Genomic DNA, 23,735 nt, shown 5'->3' with positions numbered 1-23,735 from the left:
GGGGGGGGGGAGGGGTTAAGACCCGTCATTTAAAGGTGGGGGAGATCAGGGGAGAGGATGGGAATGCTGGAGCAACAGCAGTAGGTAGTGGTCTGACACAGGGGAAAGAGGGGGTCAACCACAGTGATTCTGCACGCTGAGGGAAGGATAGGGTCAGTCTAGCCTTTCAAAGGCTGGATGTCAATTTTTCCCCATCTACTCCTCATAGCAAGCCCCAGACTGCATTTCAGACAGTCCTAACCCTCCTTTCTCTGTCTCTGGTTTTTTTCTCTGTGAGTAATTTGGAGCCCACAGTCCAGCTAGAGGGTGTCCCCTATACACAATGCATACAAACCACAGCAGATGTAGATTTCAGAAGCATGGCAGGGTCTGGCCCCATCGGGTGGGAAGAGGCTTCTGTCAGGAACCGGCTGGGCGTGTGCTCAGTGCTGAGTGCCTGTGTGCCCACTAGTGTGGTGAGTGAGGGTATGTGAGTGAGTGTGTGTGTGTATGCGTGTGCACGCGCATGTCCCACAGAAATCCCTAGGTGACAGTTTGGTCAGAGGGAACCCTACTCCTTGCTTCACAGGGACAGCCAATGGGGTTAGAGGAAGGGGGTGGTCAGCACAGACCAGGGAAGAGAGGCTCTGACTCCCCACAGAGAAGGGAGAAGCTGGCTCCCTTATCTAATACACCCTAGGCTAGTCTATACCTGCCCATTTCTCTTTCTCTAGCACAAAGCTCCTTATTCCCTGCAGCTCAGCAGCAGCCATAGACACAGGGGCGGTTCTTAGGGCTGGTGCCATTCTCATTCAATTCTGCTGTTTCAAGGCAGTTCCTTCTGCCTCCACCAGGACATGAGATAGAACTGGAGAAGAATCTTCCACCACCTCCTCCCCGCTCCCTCAGGAAAGAGATTTGGGCAGGGACCCCCGAGACCTTAGCTCAAACTCCACCTCAATCTCCAGACCTTCTAAAGGAAATAAAGTGCTTCCATGAATCCCAGAGAGAATGTCACTATGAACTGGCACAGGTGGCCGGCCTGCTTCTTCTCAACATTTAAATACCCTCTGCCAGTCTGCCTGTGTGGTGCCATCCTAAACACATGGAACCTGGGAGCTCCTCGCCCACCTCCAAACACAGAGTGTCAACTCATCCTTTCCAACAGCAGGGATTCCAGGCAGGAAAGTGATCCACCAACAACCTTCCACTTCTCTAGTCCAGGCCTGCACCCCACTACCCGGAAGACGGGAGCAAAAGCGGCCCCATATTCCCAGCCTCTAAGGGAAACGAAAGGCCTGAAAACAGCTACATCTGCAGGGAACAAGAGCGTCATACCCAGGTTGCGCCACCCCTCCAGTTCTTCAGCAGCAGTGAAATGCCCACCTGTTGTTGCCAAATCAGAACTTTGGAAGGGGTCGACAGGGCACTGGTATCTGCTCCCGGGAATCTGAAAACATACCCATTCGTCTCCAGAGTACACACAGAGGGTGCCCCAAAGCCTGCTGGGCCCCAAGCTTAGCAGTTTATTATTGTCATCAGGCTGGTTCTCACTGTCTGCAGAAGGATGGATGGCACTCAGCTTTCTTTCTCCCAGCCTTGAAGAGCTTTTCTTAGAACCCACACTCTTTCAGTTTGAAGCATGTCAGGGGGAAAGAGGTAGTAGTCAGGTGCCCCATCTCCCCTCTGAATTCAGTCTGCTCTGCCCGCCAGGCTCATCTTTAACCCTGACCACTCATAGGCTCCGGGTACCAAATTTCACTGAACCTGTCCTCTCCTGGTCTCAGGACCACAGAGAGATCTGCTGGTGATCCAACTACAGGAAGGATCCTTGACTTGGAAAGTTAGGCTAATGCTTGTTAGGAACCGTCCAAGGTGACTCCTGAGGCCCACAGCCTGGGGAGCCATTAAGAACTCAAGCAAACGTCACCCGCCCCCAGCCTGTACTCTCTTCCTCCAAGGCCTGAGACGCAGTCTCCCACTGGTGCAACTCTCTCTCCTGGGGGCCCAAGCCCTAGCCCCCTGTCTCCCCTCTCGCTGAGACAGTTCTGTCCCCGCTGGACACAGGTGAGGCCTCACTACAGAGGGAGCGGGTGGGGGTTTCTCGGTGTAGGAGACACATAGTGCAGGAAACTCGAGCAGCAGTGGTGTGTGCATGAAAGCAGGACAGGGCCGCGACCATAGCGCTGGCGAGGGGCCCACGAGGCCTAAAGGACATCCGTCTCCCGCTCGATCCCCACGTACTTGAGGGCATCAGCTTGGCTGTACCTGTCCCAGGGCAGGAGGAGGAACCAGGTCACTACAGAGGCCTTTGTGATTGAAGAGATGAAGCCCCTCCCATTTCACTTCCCCTCCCCGTCCCATACAAGGCTCGTGCTTCAGAGGCGAGGCACCAGAGAGCACCACAGAGAAAAAGCCTTGGTCACCATGAAACCTCCCCCTTCACCCGTGTCACTCACCCTCAGTCCCCCAGATAAATTTCAACAGCCACCCCCTCTGCCCTTTGGGCCACCTCCCTAGGACTATTCCTGGCTGCCTCACCTGTAATCAAAGAAGAGCTCTTCACCAGCTTGAATTGCCCTCTTGGCAAAGATCCCAATTCGATGATCCCCATTCACCATGACCACTGAAATAGGATAAACCCAGGGCTAGATTCCCAGTCACTTCAAGTCAATGATCAGCAGTGAGTCTGGGCCGATTTTCTCCAAATTCCCAGTGAAAACACACATGAAGAGGAATCAGAAAGTCATCAATGAAGGTAGAAGTCTCTATGCTTTTAGATCTGTTATTTTGGCTAGTGACACAGGGAAAGAATTATCTTCAAAAGAGTCACGTTAGGAAAAAAGGTTTATAATGTATTCAGTCAAAAAAGCAGATTAAAAAACCAAGACAGAAAGGCTCAAAATGATATTAGACATTAATCATGATTATCTTTGGACAAAGAAATAATTCAGTTATTAAAAAAAAACTGAACTAATGGATAGAAATCATAGTAAATGAAGCATCCATCATCTACCCCACCTCCCAAGTTACTGGGAACTCACCTTTGGCATAACAGTTGGGGTTCACCGAATGGTTTGCAAATCGAATTTTGTTTCCTTTCCGGGTAGCATCCACTACAAAATCTATAAAGGAAACCAGGGGGACTATGAGCTTACCAGGCAACTCTACATCTTCCTGAGCCCGAATCTGAAGTCAACTAAACTGGAACAATACAATGCAGGGGAAACCCTGAGTCCCAGCACACTAACTGGAGCTAGAAACAGCCCCTCATGGAAGCACTCCCTTCGGGTTCCCTTCCTCTTTCGGGAATCACAGACCTCCCCTCCCACCTACTGGGAAGGGAGATTTCTGACGTATAAGTGCTCAGGGCTCTGAAACAAACACAACCCGGAAATGGAGGTTCTCCCAGAGCAAGCAAACTGTGGCTCCTGGAGTCTCTGAGTTCAGTCTTACCACTGTGCTCTAAGCATCGGCTGGAAGACTCAGGGCTGGTCTGAACCTGAACGATACCAGGGGAGTCTGGTAGGAAGACCTGCCTGAGACCACATGGGGATGAAAGAGAGACTCCCTACCGTTATTGAGGTTGAACAGGAAGCTGGACATGTACTTGTCATAGACCTTCCCTCGTCGATCGGCCTCATCCTGAGAGATGAGCTGTAGAGACAGACAAGGAACAGATACTGGGGATGTAGCTGCCTGCTCAGGGCATGGCACTCTGCCTCTAGAAAGGGCCAGGAAGGGGCTTATGGAGGACGACAAGAACAGTAGTCAGAGGGGGAGCTCAGCTAGTTTCATCCCAATCCCTGCACAGGCTAACCAACACTGAGACAGACCAGAGTCCCCCGCCTGCCTGGCCCCCTTGTGTAGCCTGAGTTGCCAGAAAGTCGAAGAAAGAGTGGTTTGTTTCAGGATTGCAAACAGTTCTGTGGGATCCCCCGAGAGGCCACATGAGAACTTGGCTGAGTTATTTAGAGATTAGTTCACAGAAGTCTGGCCCACAGAAAATCAGAGTTTCTCATCAGTATCTCTCCATATAAGAATGTGGGCCAAACCGATAGCACTCACCTCACCACAGTATTCAGAAATGAATTCATTCTTCTGCACAGACTCCTTAATGAAGGTGCCCCATCCGGCCACATCTGAGGGGGCCAGCAGCAGGTGCTGGGGAACAGGGAGTCAAACCTCAGATTACAGGGCGTGTGCGAGCCGGGGGCGGGGGGAATGTGTGCTGGGCGTGCACGTGGGCTGCGGGGAGCAGGGTGGAAAGAACTAGCAACTGTAAGAGGATCTGAAAACAGAAAAAGGTCTAAGCCATTGTGTTCTGGTGGGAGGTGATGAAGAGAGACATGACACCTCTTCCTCCAGCCTAGGAAATCTCCTACACCTGACCCTGCGGAACTCACTGCAAGTGTCCACAGAAAACAGACACTGTCAATGACATGGCCTCTTCTCTGCTCCTCTCAGTCTGGCCAAGTCAGGGGATTACTTCTCTAATCCCTCAAGGGGACCAAAGGTTTGATGAACTCAGGAAATGTGTGTCTGTCAGGAATCACCAACACTGGTGTACAAACCACCTAAGGAACCAGTAGACAGAGGCTGCTCAGATCTTCAGTCCTTCCCACCTGACCTGGCCTGGAGTCCTGGGAAAAAGCCCTCACCTTTTTGAGGCCACGTTGAATGCTGCAGTTCTTACAGGAAACCACCTTGCAGTCCCAGTGCTCCGAGGCCCCACAGGTGAGGCACAGGTCAGGGTCACACTCACGCACCGCCAGGTAGCACGGGCACTGCTTGGTATTGCACTGGGTCTTACAGCGACAGCCGGGAAAGCGATTCTGACCTGCGCGGGATGACAGGGAACGTCAGGGAGAGAAGCAGGCTGATGCTGGGGCTCCGGTTTGACTCAAGAGACAGTGGGGAAGTCAGTGTTATGGGTTCAAGGATATTTGGCAAATAACAGAGAAACTGCCTTCCCAATAATCACATGTTGTTGTTATTATTTAGTGGCTCAGTCATGTCCAACTCTTTGCGACCCCACGGACTGTGGCCTGCCAGGCTCCTCTGTCCATGGGATTTCCCAAGCAAGAATACTGGAGTGGGTTACCATCTCCATTTCCAGGGTATCTTCCCAACCCAGGGATCGAACCTGCATGTCCTGCACTGGCAGGCGAATTCTTTATCTGGGTAGTCCCAATAATCACAGACTCAAGTGTTTTTCAGAGAAAATGGAGCACCTCCCAGCATTCACGTCTGAGTCAGAAAAGCAGGTTTGATTCTGGAGAAGTGTTTTCTAGAGAATCCCTAACAATGCTCTCCCCTTACCACCTCCACTTTGTTGGGAGAATTTGGAAGGTAGGTGAACAGTGCTCCAGAGAAGAAGAAATCAGTGCTTTTCACTGGTAAATCCTCACCATCAAAACAAGAATCATTTTGAGAACATAATGCATCCGTTCTATGCTATCGTCCTCCACCCACTGCCCTCCCAGCACAATCACCCACCCCTCTATTGTGGTTAAGATTGCTATCTTGTGTTACAAAGTACTTCCAGCACAACTGCCTGGGTACCCAGGTCTGCAAGCTCTGGGGGCTGCCACCCAACTGCTCAGCCTCAGTGGGGGCGGGCAGGCAAGGGTAAGAAGCGAGAGAAAAGCACGCTTGAGTCTCTGTCCCACCCTCTGCTGACATCCAGATTGACCTGAGGCTAAAACTCCAGATAGGAGACTAAAACAGACACACACAGAGCTATAACCCGTATACGTTGTAAAACAACATCCTGGAAAGGGAGGCTGTATTTACACCTTAAGGTAAAAGATTCTCACATTTCTTAATGCTGCCCTAGAAGGTGAAGCTGGAAAAGCAGCTTATTTCAGTGTAACTGTGGCTTTTAGAATCATAACCTCAGGATTTTTAAAAAAATGACTTCCCCTGATCTTAAAGATCTTGTTTCCTCTGTAGAATGCTTTAAGTGCCACACAGAGGGTATCGGAAGGCCTGTAAGCAGAGAAGGGTGCGAGGGGAGGGAAACCTGGGCTGCTTAGGTTGACAACTATGGCCAACAGAGAACTCTTACAGTCGGGGTTGCACTGGCAGAACTTCTCACAGAAATTCTGAGTCATGATGCAGGGGCACGTGCTGTCACAGGGGCGGTCCGGGTGGTCGCAGGGCTGGTAGTTGTACACCTGGGTGGAGGAGTTATCTAAGAGAGAAAAGAACACACTACTGTGGCCACTGGTTCTGACCAACCTGGACATGCATTTAGTACCTGACGTGAGAAGCAATCACAGGGGTGGTGGTCCATAAGCTACAGTGGAGTGATCTGCTTTGTAGGGAGAGTGTGGAAATGGTGTGATTACAGGGCAGTTATTTTAAACACTAAATGAGGGGACTTCCCTGCTGGTCCAGGGGTTAAGACTGCTTCCATGGCAGGGGGTCTGAGTTCAATCTCTGGTCGAGGAACTAGGATCCCACATGCCACTTGGCCAAAAAAATTAAACAAATACCGCCCCAGAACACTAAATGAAGCCTAGAACCCTGTATATGGCTCACGATGAAAGTCAGAGACCACAGGCCTGTGACTGTATCTCCTGAGAGGTCTTCTCAGCTGCAGCGAGGAGCTGAGCTGTCACCAGCTGTTGCAAGGGGGACCTGCAACGTGCGGAAGCCATGCAGGGTCAATAAGTGCAGCCACAGGTGGGGCAGGGGAAGGGCGGCCACAGGCTGCAACCTGAGCGCAGAGCCCCAGTGGAACTTACCTTTCTTCAGCTGAATTTTCCGGCAGTGTGCAGCCCACAACCTGCAAGAGACGGTACAGCTCAGGGTTGTGGCCCTGGGGAACTCTGCAGATTTGGGTAAATGATAGCATGACCTCCTTTGGGGGACTGCGATCTGATCACTGGGATCCTCCCCAAATCCCTTCACAACAGGCCTGGATGCCGGTGCACAGAAGCTGGAGCCCACTTTACCTGCAGCTGGCCTCTGGCTCAAGATTTAAACAAAAACAACACATCCCACCCATAAACAAACATACATAAAAAAAAACAAAAACAGATGCAAGACCAGACCAAACCCTCTACATCTATTAAAAATGCTACTGTTTCTCCATTTCTCCTCTCCCCTGCCCTCCCTCTCTTTGAGGAGGTGGAGATGTGGGGGCATTTCAGGATGCGGAGGTGGGAAGACTTTTCAGAAATCTGCTCTGAGTGAAGGAATTGAAAGGAAGATGCCACAGGGATTTCCTTCTATATCTGGAACCAGTGTCAGTTTTCTAGGGAACAAAGCCAGATGGAGTGTTGGATGCAAAAAAAAAAAACCAAAAAACTTCCAACCCTAAGCAAAGGTTAGCTAGAAGACAGTGTTATTATGCAACTTAGAGATACAAGTGCCAAAAACAGAACAACAAAACCCTGGTCAGAGTTGAGAAGTGAGTGCAGTGGTAATAACAACCCAGTGAGAAGAAACGGCCTCAGGGTGGAGCCATGAGGCCAGTTTACATCCTGCTGGCCGGGAGCTTAAAAATCAATTATTTCATGGTCCACAGCACTGCGGGACAAGGGAAGGGCTGATTCAAGGCACAGATTGCAGGGAGCACTGAGGAGACTGGCCCTCCACTGAGTGATGCTGAACTGCTGGGCAGTGGCTGCAAAGGGAGGCAGCAGCAAAGCCCTAGGGCAGGTCAGGGCACAGGGAACAGTCTGGCCACAGAAAGCCTTCGGTCCAACCCTTGCCTGTGCTTTCTCTTCTTCTTCTGCGAGGGGTTCATAAGCTCATCTGTGGGCAGCTTCAGGATAAGTGACTCTTTGACTGCAAACTGGAAGACCTGGAAGAGAAATCCAACAGGACCTGTCACTTCTTGAGCTGAGGAGTCAGATAAGTGACCTAGGCAGGTGCTGGTTTCTGGAGAGCTTGTGGGCAGATGACTGAGCATCTTTAGCAGGCATAGACAGAGCAGCACGGGGACACAGGGTTGCTGTTTCTGAAGTTCTTTGTCTTTGGTTGTGTTTTTGGTTTTGGTTTGGTTTGGTTTTTGGCCATGCCATGTGGTGTGCAGGACCTTAGTTCCCTGTTCCCTGACGAGGGATTGAACCCATGCCCCTGGCATTGGGAGCAAGGAGTCTTAACCACTGGATCACCAGGGAAGTCCCTGAAGTTGATTCTTAAATGTTTATCCTGACTGAGCACAGGTAGTTTTCCTGGTCAGTCTCTTTCATCTACTGCTCTGCCTTTCAAGCCCAGAGGGAGTCAATTCTTACCAAGAGTATCTGCTTCTTATTAGGAAGGGCAGTGTTGTATATCTTGTGTAACTGAGTCTGATGTGACCTGAGGTACCACCCGGCTAAGCACTAGCTCCCTCTGTTGGCATAAAGATGTTAGAGCCTTGACTATTTTAGTAGGACAGCATTTCAGGAAGGCCTGGTCCCTTTTAACATGCTGTTTCCCTTAGAACATTTGTTTTTTAGCTTTTTCTTTTCAGTTACAGGCCTTCTCGCAGTTCCATGAAAACTGTGAATCTTATTTTCAGGAAAATAACACACAAAAATTGCTTTGTACACAGTTTGCAGGCTTTTAGGTAAAAAACCTGTGCCTTGGGGAGATAGGTATGAGATCCAAAAAGAAAGGAATAGGGGACACAGTTTTTCAAGGCATGAGCCCGCTGTGTCTCCTTTTGCCTGGCACAGCAATAAAGCTATTCATTTCTACTTCCTCCAAAAAGGCCTCTCATGCCTTCTGAGATGGCTCACACTCCATCTATGGAGTGTTTTCCCCTTGAGTAAACCTTCTTTCACTTAAAAAGAAAAGAAAGCAAAGGGCACTTCAGCTCATGGTTCTACTACTTGTTCTAAGTAGAGAGTACATGAAGAAAAGATTGCAGAGACTCTTCTGGAAAGTGGGGAGCTAAGTGAGGAGGGCTCAAGCTCTGGTGTTCCTGTTTGGACCAGTTGGCCCCAATACCTGACTCCCTATCCCTGTGCTTCAGTCTGTCTGCTCCCTGTAGGCTTCTCCCACCTTCAGAACATCAGAAGCTGCTATCAGATGGCGATTCTAGTGATGATATGAGTGAGATGCACACGGTCCAGACACAGCCATTAGGGGTGGTAATTAGGAAATCTAATGATAGAACATTTGAAGAATAAAGCAGCTGAGAAGACTGATTGGGGGGACGGTGGCAGCTGTAGCCACAGAAGCAGGAGCAGGGGTGTGAGATAAGAAGATCCCCAGAAGGACCCAGGAGTGCCTTCCAGGAAATGGGTCCACATTTAGAAAGAAACGGAGAAGAAAATAGCCACCCACTCCAGTATCCTTGCCTGGAGAATCCCGTGGACAGAGGAGCCTGTTGGGCTGCTGTCCATAGGGTTGCAGAGTCGGACAGGACTGAAGCAACTCAGCATGTATGCATGCATTAGAAAGAAAGGCAAGAACACCTCTGCCTCCACCAAAAAAAAGAAAAAACCTGAGAGAGGGTAGAAACATCCAGAAGAGTTAGATAGTGGCTAGAGACAGAAATACGAATTCAGCAAGGACAGCAGATCCTAAGTATTGCTAGGCCTGGCATTTGCAGAAAGCCCTCCAAGTTTGGGGAATCCACCTCCTGGTCCAGAAGCACAGGCTCACGAAGGACTGAACCTAAGACAGCTTCTGTCCAGACAGGCAGCCTTACAAAGTGACCAAAGGGCTCCCAGGGCAAGGACTTGTTCCCGTCCCCTTCAGACAGTACCTGCTTGCATGTCTTAGTCCCCAGAAGTCTGGCTATTGAACAGAAGTTGTTGAAGTAGGTGCCATGAAAGACTCGAAAAAGAGATTCTTCAGCCCCAGTCCACTCCACAGGTTCTGAGGGTGCTTCCACGACACAGAGCTGAGGTGGGGCTGGACTCGCCTTCTGTTTCGTGGGCGTCTGACAGCGAGAGTTTGCCTCTAAGAGAGAAAGGAATGAGAGAAACACAAGAAGCTGTGCAGCTGGCCTCAGTGGTTTGCTACAAGCTCAGCACTTCATTCTACACCAAAAGGTAGAAGAGTTAGGAACAAAAATATTCCCTGTCTCTACTGCTTACAGGTGAACCTGTGGAAAGAATGAACAATTTAAAAAGGTAGTAATGTTAACCGTTATGGCATGATCCTGGGTTTACCTTGTGTAGCAAGAAGAGATCATTTTCTGCTCACTGTACCTGAAGAACTGGAGGCCCAGTCATTGCCAGTGTCCCTGTCGCTGTCCCCTTCTTTGGTCTCAGCCACAGCAGAGGCTGAAGTGTTGGAGCAGGAAGCATTGACCACGTGGTGCCTTCGCCGGCGACGCCCAGAGCACTTGGAGCGAGGGTTGTGCAGCATGGCGTACTCCTTTGCTCCTTCCTGCAGAGGCCATGTTACAGTTAGGAAACAGAAACAGGCCACCATATTGGTCCCATCATCACAAACCATCTTCAATATCTGTGCTAACTTGCACCTTGACACTTATTTTTTTCCTCTGTACCATATATGACCATGTGATAGCTTCTTAACAAACATCTTAAAGCTTACACACTTGTATCTCTTGACAAAGAGCTGCCCTATAATATAATCTTTATAAAGATATAATCTTTATATATTATGCACAGATGTTTCTATGCATCTTTGACTATCCAGAGAGTCGTTATCTTATACTCATTTGCTCACAAGCTGACTGGAATTTGAGAATACATTCTCCTGTAGATGAGAAAATGAGGGATGTGCTGACAGCATGCAGCTAATTATTCCAGAGCAGGTACAAGAATCAGGGCCCTTCATCCCCAGGCCTCACTGTTCTTTATGTTTTACCACAATTGTCTCTGTTTCAGTAAGAAAATATATAATCCTTAAATTTGTATAATATTACCACTCAATTCGTCATGTATGGATGTGAGAGTTGGACTGTGAAGAAAGCTGAGTGCCGAAGACTTGATGCTTTTGAACTGTGGTGTTGGAGAAGACTCTTGAGAGTCCCCTGGACTGCAAAGAGATCCAACCAGTCCATACTAAAGATCAGCCCTGGGTGTTCATTGGAAGGATTGATGCTGAAGCTGAAACTGCAATACTTTGGCCACCTCATGTGAAGAGTTGACTCACTGGAAAAGACCCTGATGCTTGGAGGGATTGGGGGCAGGAGGAGAAGGGGACGACAGAGAATGAGATGGCTGGATGGCATCACCAACTCGATGGACATGAGTTTGAGTGAACTCCGGGAGTTGGTGATGGACAGGGAGGCCTGGCGTGCTGTGATTCATGGGGTCGCAAAGAGTCGGACATGACTGAGTGACTGAACTGAACCACTTAATTTAGGAAATTCCCTCAAGTCAGTATTTTAAACTAGGATGAATATTTTATTACTTTATTACTTTATAGCTATCTTTTTTTTTAAAGACCAGATAATTACTTAGCTGGATCATCTATCTTCTCGCTAGACTTAGTTTCCAAAGATTTTGAGCTGTTTCTGGAAACTAAATCTGTAAGTAAAGGATAAAGGTTTACCATTATTAAGGATATTCAGAATAATATACTGTAGGCTCTCAAAGAAATTCCAAGAGAGAAGTTTTTATTTTAACTGAATCTGATACTGCGTGTCTATGCTCAATGTGACCTATACAGGATTCCAGGATGACTACTCTGGGGAGGGCAATGCCCTTTTTATTGTTTTAATTTTCATGTATCGATTTACTTTTGGCTGTGCTGAGGTCTTCACTGCTGTGCGGGCTTTCTCTAGCTGTGGTGAGCAGGGGCTACTCTCTAGTTGTGGTGCACAGACTTCTCATCACGGGGGCTTCTCATGCTGCAGATGACAAGACGCAGGGCATGAGGGCTTAGGCAGCTCCAGCATGTGGGCTCTGTAGTTCTGGCTCCCAGGCTGAAGAGTAGCAGAGCATGGGCTGAGTTGCTCCTTGGCACGTGGGATCTTCCTGGATCAGAGATTGAATCTGTGTCTCCTGCACTGGCAGGCAGATTCTTTACCACCGAACCACCAGGGAAGCCCCGGCAATGCCCTTTTGAGTTATATAAAAAGCATGAACTGTGGAGTTAGACCAGAGCTTCAATTTCATCATTGCCACACCACTGACATAGTAACAAACTTTAGGCAAAATATGTAACTTTTATAACCTATACTTTATCCACCTCAGGATGTTGTTATAAACATGAAAATAAGATCATATATGTTAAGGGTTAGCACAGTACTTTGACACATAGGAAGGAATTAATACATATTATGGAAAAAATAAATCAGATAAAGTCTATTTATTTTTTGTTTGTTTAAATGGAACTTTTTGGGCATTCAGTTCTATGCATTTTAAATATTTATGTTTATTTGTTTTGGCTGTGCCACATCTTAGTTGCAGAGTATGAACTCTTAGTTGCAGTATATGTGATCTAGTTCCCTGATCAGGGATCAAATCTGGGTCCCCTGGATTGGGAACACAGAGTCTTAACCACTGGACCACCAGGAAAGCGCTATTTATTTTTTTGCTATTACCATGTGGCACATTTTCCAGATTTTTACCCAATGGCACTCTCTATCATCTTTCCTTCTATTATCCCACTAAAGATAGTTCCAGAACCACCTGGCTGTATAATCTCATTTTAATTGGTAGCAGAAATTTTATCAAGGTATTTTATTCTTTACCTAAGTTCACCCTATCGTGTGAAAGTAGCTCAGTTGTGTCCGACTCTTTGCGATCCCAAGGACTATACAGTTCATGGAATTCTCCAGCCAGAATACTGCAGTAGGTAGCTGTTCCCTTCTCCAGGGGATTTTCCCAACTCAGGGATCGAACCCAGGTCTCTCACATGGCAGGGAGCTGAGCCACCAAGGAAGCCCAAGAATACTGGAGTGGGTAGCCTATTATTGCTTTTTCAGCGGATCTACCAGACCCAGGAATCAAACCGGGGTCTTCTGCATTACAAGTGGATTCTTTAGCAGCTGAGCTACCAGGGAAGCCCCACCCTATTGTGTAGAAAGCAAAACTATGTCTTTGACAAGTCCAACTCAACCTATTCCCTTCTAGCTCTCAGTGGGCTGCCTCCCCACATAAATGCAGAATGCACACTGCTACATGAGGTCTGTCCGCCAGCAAGGGTCCATCTGGCTGATTACCTCACATAAGATATGAGCACCTTCATGTGTTGTTCCTCCTACATTTATATGCAGTTAAAGGGAGACAGCAAAGATAGTGTCTCGTGCACACACATACAGCTCCAAGTCAAACAAAGCAGTTTCAGACTCTGAAATCTGAGTAGACGATGTTTAGAGCAAAAAAGCCTTCAATGTTCTTCACACCTCGCTGCATGAAACTAACTTCACAGTGCTACTGCTGCAAAATCAGGGCGCTCCTTACAAGCAGAAGTCATGTCTCATCTACACTTTGTGACCCTCAGGGTGTTATATACCAGCCCAAGTGGTTTGTGTTCTCTGGGGCAGAAAGCCCAAGGACCATTTCCTGCTCAGATTTCCACCAATTTCAACCATGGCAGAAGAATTTAAAACGTACCAGCAGAAGGAAGCAGTCTGTGCCACACGGTTCTGGCTCAATCTTGATTTCTTTGTTCTTGCGTTTATACACATTAGGGGTGGCATGGAAAGCTGGAAAACACAAAACTGTCCTGTTTGCAATGGCTCATCTGCTAGACAGGAGGAGGAGGAACAAATCTGAATTAGGGAGCCACTGGAGGAGAATTTAGATGTAAACAGCTATCATCAAGGTGAATCAAGCGGAATCTTTTCTGACATCAACACAATTCTTCCAAAGCTAGAGGAAACTCGGGACAACTGTGTTGCTGGTTAATCTGTCCTCACCGTGTGAAGCACACCACACTGTAACTACACAAGAGGAAAGAGAACTGGCCCTTTGTAAAACCATTATCGGATCAGAAGCCAGGAATTCCATTGGAGAAACTAAAAATAAAGAGAATGAAATGGTGGCTGGGGATGGAAAACAGGAGAGCATTTCAGAGCAGCCCACTCACGGTGAAGGAAGCAGTCGTATTTGAAGCAGCGCCGGCAGAAGAGTGTGTGGAAGGAGTGCAGAGACTGTTCCCGCTGCACAGACTTGGCGTTGGGGCCGTCGATGTTGGGTGTGCACTGCGGGGGGAGCGCATTGGGGTCTGACATCTCTGTGAGCTCTCGGTACCTGGTTCGGAAAAGAGAGGTAAGAGTGCCTTCCAAGGGAATGTCTCCATTGAGAAAATGCAGACTGATATGGGCAACTCTACTCAGTGCTCTATAATAGCCTACACAGGAAAAGAATCTAAACAAAAACAAAAAAGACTGAATACGTGTATATGTGGGCTTCCCTGGTGGCTCAGTGACAAAAGAACCGGACTGCCAATGCAGGAGTCACGGGTTTCATGGGTTTGATGCCTGGGTTGGGAAGATCCTCTAGAGAATGAAATGGCACCCCACTCCAGTATTCCTGCCTGGAGAATTCCATGGACAGAGGAGCCTGGTGGGTAACAGTCCATGGGGGTCACACAGAGTCTGACACAACATAGCGACTAAACAACAGATGTGGATGTGTAACTGATCCACTTTGCTAAAACGAACATATTGTAAATCGAATATACTCCAATAAAAAATTTTTAATTAAAAACAAAAAAGAAAATGCAGACTGAATACTGACAGTTATCCAGAAATGGTCTGCCAAGGGAGAAAAGGGATGATGCGTATTTTTTTTCATTAGGTCTTTATGTATAAGCAGGTAGGTTCACCATTGTAATGATGCCAGGCCTGGTATGTGTATATATGAAAGTAAGGGAAGGGAAATATTTTCTAAGTATGGTGCTGGAATAACTCTCCAGTAAAGTGGCAAAACCTTAAAACTTCTCTGCCCAGATTTACGCAAAAGCCAGCAAACGATGACCTTTAACGTGGGAATGGGCATTTAGAGGTAATCAGAAGTGTAGGCAAATCAAAATGCACTTACCAAAAATGAGACTTTTTATAACCCAAAAAAAAGCCTGTATGCAAGTTTTGCCTGAGTGGTCTACATGGCCTGCGGGGGGCAGCCATCCTACCTCTCCTTCATGTCGTCTGGGACACCGTTCTCAGGGAACATCGAGGCGATCGCACTGAAGATCATGTCATTTGGGAATTGTTTCTTGGAACTCTTTTTGCTGCCTGGATTGGAAACGATACACAAACAAAGCTAGTTGATCATCTTGTACTTTTGTCATGGCATTCTGATTAGAGCTGCTTTTTAACTCAACCATTGACTATGTCAGAATACAGAAAGAAGGTCAGTACTACCTGGACCTATCTAACAGGCTACTGGTAGCTAAGGAGATCAGAGCCATCTACATATTAACAACAAAATCCACAGTCCAGGGGAATTCCATGGTGGCCCAGTGGTTAAGACTCTGAGCTTTCACTGCCGAGGGCCTGGATTCAATCCCTGATTGGAGAACTAAGATCCCACAAGCCTCATGGTATGGCCAAAAAAAAAAAAAATCTACAGTGTAAGACAGAATCTGGAAGTGAAAATAGAAGTTTTTATGGAGAGACCCGAGTATAGAAGTACCTACCATAATGTCGATGCCAAAGAACAAGATGGAAAACAAAAACAAAAAACAAAGAACAAGATGGATACTGTAAATTTGTTATAAGAAGAGAAGACACTTTGTGTCTAGACATATGGTATAATTAAATAACAAAGTACAATTAAATATGAAATTAATTAAATATTGTCTAACATGGGAAAATGCTCATGATGTAAGATTAAATAATAAGGGGTATAAAATTATCTGTGTGTATATACACATATGTGGTATGATACTAACTTCACCTACCATATATATATATGTTGATTTACTTAGGTACTTTTTAAAAACTGAGATAAAATATACATAATACATTTCAGGTGTACATGTGTATATTTTTATATATACATTTTTTAAGTCTAGAAGGAAATATTAATACTAAAAAAACTACTTCTAGGTAGCAAGATAATAGGGTAATTTTACTTTATTCTTTATAACTTGCCATATTTTTCAAACACATTATTTTTTATAACTAGAAATAAACAATGATTACTGTCTAAAGTTCTCCTAGTTTTTTCTTCAGCTAAATCACAGCTATCTTAAACCATCAATCAGTAAACACATTCTCCTTTTAAGTGGACCAGTGAGAAGTGCCAACAGCCTTTAATAAGAAATAAACCTATCTTTTGCTTTCTTCCCTTTCCCTGTCACCCCAGGTGGAATAAGGAGGTCATGCTCTTCACCTTCAATAGCATGTCGTTTCCTCTTTCTTGTTACTGGCAGATCCTCTTTGCTGTCATCTTGCTTTCCATCTGAGGTGTCGTTGTGCCCTTCTTCATCTTCATCCGAGTATTGATTCAGAGCATCTACCAACTCCAGGAAAACAGCATCACTGATCAGGACAGAGCCAGGAATCATCTCTGAAATATAAGAATTAGATGGATGAGCAGTGATCATTTCATACTCCATTAGTCCTCCTCAGAAGGTTTTCCTGTATTCACTTTTGAGACTCAAGATAATATATGTACATTTTTATGAGGACAACCAGGGAGTTACAATAATTTGACTGGTTCTTAAAATTGCAACGGTTCAGCTGGCTAGAGTGGGAAATCCAGTTATGGACTTTATTTTTACGGGGGTTTTCACTGCCTAAGTAATAGATCAACCTGTATTTACGGTTCAAAATATCACAAAAGTGGGCCAACAATACAAATAGGACAGAGAAAAAAATGATGAAAATGTACCTGGTTTTGCAAGTGATGGGTCAGTAGTAACATCGTTGACTCAAAAGACAATATACTTTAAAAAAAAAAATCATACTACATGGGGTTAAACTATTAATACAACTTAGGATAAAGCCTCAGAACACTAGAGGGCACCGTGTATAAACAATGCATTTCAATGGCATCACAACAGCATCTTTTGACAACACAATAGTCAAAAGAGCAGGCTGAAGCCACTGGTTTGCAATCTATGAAGAGTTTTCCCCTATCTTTCCCCTTCTTACATACTAACAACTTTTTCTAAAACTAAAACTAAATACAAATGACTTGCTTTTGAAATCATACACAAGTTCCTTTGCCCTTGTCCTCTGAAGTAAAAGGTTTTTGCTTTAGTCTCCCGGGTCTTCCCTAAGTCACAAAAAGGTTGGCTCCAGAGGTAATGATTAAGAAATGTGAAGACATAGAAACAAAGAAAAGCTGTTGGGCCAGGAAACTGGTAACAATTTAGACTATAAATCTGCAACACAGCAGAATCACTGTACTCCCAGTTCCCCAAAAGAAAGATAAAGGCCTGACACACATTCCTAAGTTGTTTTATAAGAAGCAGACCTCCCACCAGACAAAAACTGCTGACCGCAAGCATGAAGACCCTAGACTGGTTGAAACCAGAAGGTTGATGAGGCTTGAAACTTTACCCAGATGCCAACCAATCCAAGAAGTGGGCACAACTGATCATACACCCTGCAGTTCTCTCCCTCACACTGCCTTTTAAATCCTTCCCCTGAAAGCCATTAGGTAGTTCTGGTCCTTTGAGCTTGAGCTGCCCCTTCTCCGTGCTTGGAGCCCTACAATAAAGACTGTACTTTCCTTCACCACCACCTGGTGTCAATAGATTGGCTTTATCGCACTCAAGTGAGCAGACCCAAGTTTGGTTTGGTAACACTTTTAGGAAAGTCAGAATATTCTTGCCAACTTCTGGGAGATTCAGGAGTATTTGGATCTAAGAAGAGAGGTTATGCTCATTGCCAGTATCACAGAAAGGGAAACAAAGAACAAAATAGCCTTGGATGGATTTATGGTAGACTTCTAAGACCAAACTTATTTATTCACTAAATTTTCTCTCCACCCACTAGAGAGAAAATCATATTACTATATAACCATTACATTACTATACAATCCTTTTATGTCTCAACTCTTTTTTTTTTTTGGCCATGCTGCATGACTTGTGGGATCTTAGTCTCCTAACCAGGGACTGAACCCCGGGACCCTGGAGATGACAGTGTGGCCTCCTAACCACTGGACCACCAGGGAATTCCTCCAAATCCTCTTAAAATTTAACTGGGGTTATTTGTAATATAAAATGTTTACTTCCAGCCATGTGGTGACATGGAAATAGTCTTCAGTGTATACATCACGAGGCAGCAGATAAAAGCAAGCTAATGATACACATGAACCAAGAGGCACATCCTAATACAGTCCTCTCCTTAGGAGCCCAGCGCCACTACCTTCTTCACCGTGGACTTTGCCATCGTAGTTATTGATCAGTTCCTCAATGAAAGTCTCATCTTCCTCTTTCACCTCATCTCCCATGTAGGGGATATTGCACAAAACTGTCTCATCTTCCACCTGAAATCAAACCAAATGTTTGTTTGCTGTGCATCTCCTCCGTCCTGTTTTTTTTTTTTTCTCTTTCCTGTTTAATGGAACCTGTGTGTGCTGAACCATTTTTGCTGCTGTAAAGCTCCTAAAAATGCCTTTGGTTACAAAGTTCACTACATTTTAAAGACCAGTCATTTTGGCAACAAAGCCTCAAATGGGAGTCATGCTACTCTTGGAAGAAAAAAAAGTCAGCTTTACTACCTGAGGATATTAACTACCAAATGTTAAGCTGGATGTTAAAAATATTCCCACCAACACCTAAAATCTGACAACACATTTCTTTCTCATAGTGATTCCATCTATTATGTCATTTAATCCACTAAACATTGTGAAATTGGTACAAATATCACATAGACAGATGAAAAGGAAGACTTTCAAGAATATAAACTACAACATAACTGCAGTAATTAAAACAGAAATTGGCAACCATAAAATATTTGTATATTCTATTATACAGACTAAGATTAACCTCCCATAAACATAATAAAAATTCTTATTACAACTGATATCACTCACCCTCAGTGAGAACCTAAAGTCAATTACAGAACGAGCTATGTATATTTTCTGGCAATAAACAATATGAATGGATTTTGTTTTGTGGTTCAGCAGAAAACAGTCATTTTCAGTTCTATAGCTATCAAGTAGAGTTACTCTGAAGTTTTCTTCTAAGAGATGATTTCCTTCTGTTAACCTATATCCTATTCCAGTCAGCAGAACTGCTATCTGTCACCAGACACAATAAGCGATGGCAGTATTTAGCAGCCTGATTATCAGAACCACAAATAATCCTGGCAGGAGTCAGCATAAAGCCCCAGATGAAAGGACTGGAGATCCACGTGTGCCTCTGCTATCTCAGTTGCTTTCACAGCATCTTGCCTTTAGGGGATTAAGAAAGGATTGCTCCATCAGCAGGGAGCTGTCAACCTGCTAAAGCCTGAAGTGTCTGATTTAGAATTCATTTAACTGCACGCAATGTTATAAAATTGGACCAAGGTAGTAAAGGAAAGCTGGACTCTTGCCCAATCTGTTTCATTCAAAAACGAAACAGCATCAATTCTGAAGTACACTCCAGAGAACGCAAAAGCTAACAAGTTAGAACAATTTGCTATATGTGTTTTTCAGAGTCAGTAAATCACAAAAACATTCTGCCCTGCATGTCCAAGCTTTGTTAAGTATATTCTGACAATCTTTCCCCTGAGAGGAGTGCCAGCATTTCAATGTTAAAAAAAGAAAAAAATCATTCCATTTAAACAATCACCATAGTACTTTCAATACATACCATGAAGTTCTGCTGGAGAGGGGACCACGAGTACATGATGGGAACCAAGGCAACTGTGTTCAGAGACCTCATTAACATGTGCTGGCTTGCAAATCCCGGGAAAATGCTCTCTATGGTACACTGAAATACAAGCAATGACATGGAGAGGGAAGGCAGGTCCACAACCCAAGAGAGAATGGGAGTTTCCTTCCAAAATTATCCCAGTAGCCTTCTAATTCTTACAAGTGACTAAGTTGAGGATTTTGTAACATCGAGCTCCTAAAAGGAATCCCTCAGTTGTAAACCTGTGGGAAGCAGGAACTGTCTATTGCCCTTGGCCTCCCATATTCAACTGTTGTTTATCTCCATCTAAAACTGTTGATCTCTTTGGGCTGTACCTGACAGCAAAGAGCCTCTGAGTGTCCTAGGAGATGAGAACGAAGACAAGGAAGTTTTCCTGAAGACCTAAACTTTGCAGTGGACTTCAGCTTAGCTGCAGAGCTGATGGGGACACTACAGGGGGAAGCCAAGTGGTACAGAGATTATGGTCACCTTTTGCTTTGGGAAAGAAAAGTGCCCTTCATAAACTATCTGTTTTTTATATTTTAGAAACATCACCTCTATAAGAAACTAACAGAGTGATTTTTTTAGTTTACAAAAAGGATGTCCCGTTGACCATATTGGTCAATTACCCACAGCATTCCTTTTCCAACTTCAAAACAGCTGAGGTACCAAAAAAGCCACAAAAGAGGCTGCTTTGAAGCTTGTATACAGAGCCCAGGAAAGTAGACAGCAAATGTCTTATTTTTCTAGGTAAAACTCATGATTAAACTCATTAGCTGAAAAGAACAAAAGGCAAAACCGTTATTCTTTTTTTTTCAATAATACAATTTGGTAATGAGTCTGATGTCCTTTTGATTTTATTTATTTATTCTCAGGCTGCAGCCTGGAATATACAGGATCTTAGTTCCCTGAGCAGGGATTGAACTTGTGCCCCTTGCATTGGAAGTGTGGGGTTTTAATGGCTGGACCACCAGGAAGTTCCACAGTTATTCTTTAAGTTTCAGGTTCACCATCCCAGTTATTCAAAGATGACTACAGTAATTGCATCCATTGTCTTTATTTTCTAATAATAATAAGTGTGACCCCATGGACTGCAGGCCACCAGGCTCCCCTGTCCATGGACTTTCTCCAGGAAAGAATACTGTGTGTGTGTGTGAAGTCGCTCAGTCATGTCCGACTCTTTGCAACCCTGTGGACTGTAGCCCACCAGGCTCCTCTGTCCATGAGATTCTCCAAGCAAGAATACTGGAGTGGGTTGCCATTTCCTTCTCCAGGGGATCTTCCTAACCTAGGGATTGAACCCACTTCTCCTGCATTGCAGGTGGATTCTTTACCATCTGAGCCACCAGGGAAGCCCAATAAGCCAGAGATACAGAAAAGAAAAGAAAAGAAAAAAAAAAATCCTTAAATCCAAGGAAAAGAGAAAGGCCAAGCTTAGACACTGGAAGTACCTTTTTGAGAAAAGGATGCCCACTCACAGGCTTCATTAACTGAACAGGTTGGACACGAAGCTTCTTCCATTCTTCATTGAGGATCTGGGTTTTTTCTTGAACTTTTGCAAAATTTGCTACATAGAGAGCCTAGCAGAGCCAAGGAAAAACTTGTTAGGATTTTAAGAGAAGAGTTAAAAGATAAAAATAAAAAATCCAACCGCTCCATATTGAATCAATTTATAGCCTTTCACTTGTGAAGTATTTCTACCTTTGCACCCATATTCGCCTGAAGCCGTTTAAGCTGCCGAAGTCGCATGTATTCAGACTTAACTTTCCTCTTCCAATAAGTGATACATTTGGACGTCGGGGGATTTGGTATATCCATTTTGCTGTAATCTAAGAGAGACAGAGATGACAAATGGCATTTTACTTCTTGGAAATGACACATTCCTCAAATTCAAATAAACATGGTCAGTTATGCTTTCATTCCCATTACATTTATTCACAAAAACAAGATTTGTGTAAAGAACACAAATCTATGAGTTCAACGGAAAGTTCCAATTAAGAAAAGATTTCATATCAGCAATGCCTGGTCTGATTACCTAAAAGCTTAGCCACTGTCCTCTGTGGTAACTTGCTTTTAATTTAGCTCTCACTTTCACAGATATTTAGAAACTTGGATTACTTGCAATTTTGGAAGCCTGTTTACTACTTTGATTAAGAGAAATGTTTAGCAGGAACCAAGTTAATATCAAGAGCTTCATGGAAAGATTCACCCACACAAGAAAACTATACCTGCCAAATTGCCTAAATCTACCAGATGTCTAGCAATTAAGGTCGAATATGACAACATAATCTCATCTCCAAGTCACCGGCATGACACATGGAAATACATAACACTGCCAATCACTGGGGGTTCTTTTTGAGGCGCTTGAATTAAAGTTCAGTTTTAAAGAAGTACTTATTGGACCACGCTCTACCTACCTCATAGAACACAAGGTGAAGGGTAGGGTTTTACAATTGGCTTCTGTTCTTCAGAGGAATGCCAAGACACAAAGGCAAAATAAATGTTGAGCTTTTCAAAAGAGAACAGACAGTCATTCCAAGTCAGTGGAGCATAGTCAGATCCTCAGAAGGATGTTCCCCCCAAAACTATGAAGACTTTAAAGTCTCTGCTACCACAGTATTTGCATGGAAATCAGATCCTAATAATACTTGATGCCATTTGAGAAGGGAGCTTTATTTTATTAAATTCTATCTTTCCAGGCATACACACAAATATATTCTCACAATTACCAAGTACACTTTTCTGCTTTTCTGCACCAATTTCTAGGCTCAGCCACCAGGCCCATCAATTACTTTAGAGAAAGAACAAATACTAAGTATATGTAAAAATTCAATAAAATCTACAAATTTTTATTCTATATCGGCTACTTAGGTTCCTGGAGAACTAATTCTATTATTTCGCCTAACATACTAAATTTCTAAAAACATTATGAGGAGCTATAAATGAAAGTTGCTCTGCTGCTGCTGCTAAGTCGCTTCAGTTGTGTCTGACTCTGTGCAACCCCATAGATGGCAGCCCACTAGGCTCCCCTGTCCCTGGGATTCTCCAGGCAAGAACACCAGAGTGGGTTGCCATTTCCTTCTCCAATGCATGAAAGTGAAAAGTGAAAGTGAAGTCGCTCTGTCATGTCCGACTCTTAGCGACCCCATGGACTGCAGCCCACCAGGCTCCTCCATCCATGGGATTTTCCAGGCAAGAGTGCTGGAGTGGGGTGCCATCACCTTCTCCAAAAGTTGCTCAGTCGTGTCCAACTCTTTGGGACCCCATGACTACACAGTCCATGGAATCCTCCAGGCCAGAATACTAGAATACTGGAGTGGGTAGTCATTCCCTTCTCCAGGGGATCCTCCCAACCCAGGAATTGAACCCAGGTCTCCCACATTGCAGGTAGATTCTTTACTAGCTGAGCTACGAGGGAAGCCCAAGAATACTGGAGTGGGTAGCCTATCCTTCAGAAGATCTTGCCAACTCAGGAATCAAACTGGGGTCTTCTGCATTGCAGGCATATTCTTCACCAGCTGAGCTACCAGGGAAGCCCCTAGAAGGAGCTATGAAGAGTCAAAATTTGAAACAGAAACTAAAGTTTAGAAGCATGTGAAAATTACCTGTTTTCACCCATAAGAAATAATAGCATAGACAAGAAAACAGCAAAATTCAACCCAAGGTCACACATATGCCATTGATTAGATCATTACTATAATACCTCATTCAACTGGACTTTAAGAGAACTATATGGGAATGTTTCATTTGAAGAATCAAATGGATGGGTATAATGCTATATTAAACTCAGAGGATACATCAAGGAAGGACAGGGCTTCCCTGGTGGTCCAGTGGTTAAGAACCTGCCTGTCAATGCAGGGAACATGGGTTCAATCCCTGGCCCAGAATATTCCACATGACACGTGGCAACTAAGCCCATGTGTCACAACTTCTGAACCTGGGCCCCAAAACAAGAGAAGTCACTACAGTAAGAAGCCCATGCACCACAGCTAGAGAAAGCCCTTGCACATCAATGAACACCCAGTACAGCCAAGAATAAAAAATAAATTTTTTTAAAAAAGGAAAGACAGAATAGCAAAGAAACA

General features: G+C 44.8%; 1 protein-coding gene across 1 annotated transcript; it reads right to left on the bottom strand.

Annotated features, from left to right (window-relative positions):
- Positions 1-6: 6 nt before the first annotated feature.
- On the bottom strand, positions 7-22,632 carry EZH1 (enhancer of zeste 1 polycomb repressive complex 2 subunit). Its single transcript, XM_010842500.1, has 20 exons — positions 22,068-22,632; positions 21,352-21,479; positions 21,102-21,230; positions 19,609-19,728; positions 18,176-18,296; positions 16,191-16,367; positions 14,986-15,088; positions 13,939-14,102; positions 13,464-13,555; positions 10,140-10,320; positions 9,692-9,888; positions 7,704-7,795; positions 6,732-6,772; positions 6,050-6,175; positions 4,641-4,819; positions 4,048-4,143; positions 3,555-3,636; positions 3,024-3,104; positions 2,521-2,605; positions 7-2,247 (listed from the first exon to the last, which is right to left on the bottom strand). Exons 2-20 carry the CDS (start codon positions 21,466-21,468, stop codon positions 2,187-2,189), a joined length of 2,244 nt encoding a protein of 747 aa, XP_010840802.1. The 5' UTR covers positions 21,469-21,479; positions 22,068-22,632; the 3' UTR covers positions 7-2,186.
- Positions 22,633-23,735: the final 1,103 nt, after the last annotated feature.

Source organism: Bison bison, unplaced genomic scaffold (assembly GCF_000754665.1).
Source record: "Bison bison bison isolate TAMUID 2011002044 unplaced genomic scaffold, Bison_UMD1.0 scf7180017864180, whole genome shotgun sequence".
Lineage (NCBI taxonomy): Eukaryota > Metazoa > Chordata > Mammalia > Artiodactyla > Bovidae > Bison > Bison bison.
The sequence above is the reverse complement of the archived record's forward strand: the minus strand, read 5'-3'. Positions and strand labels throughout refer to the sequence as shown.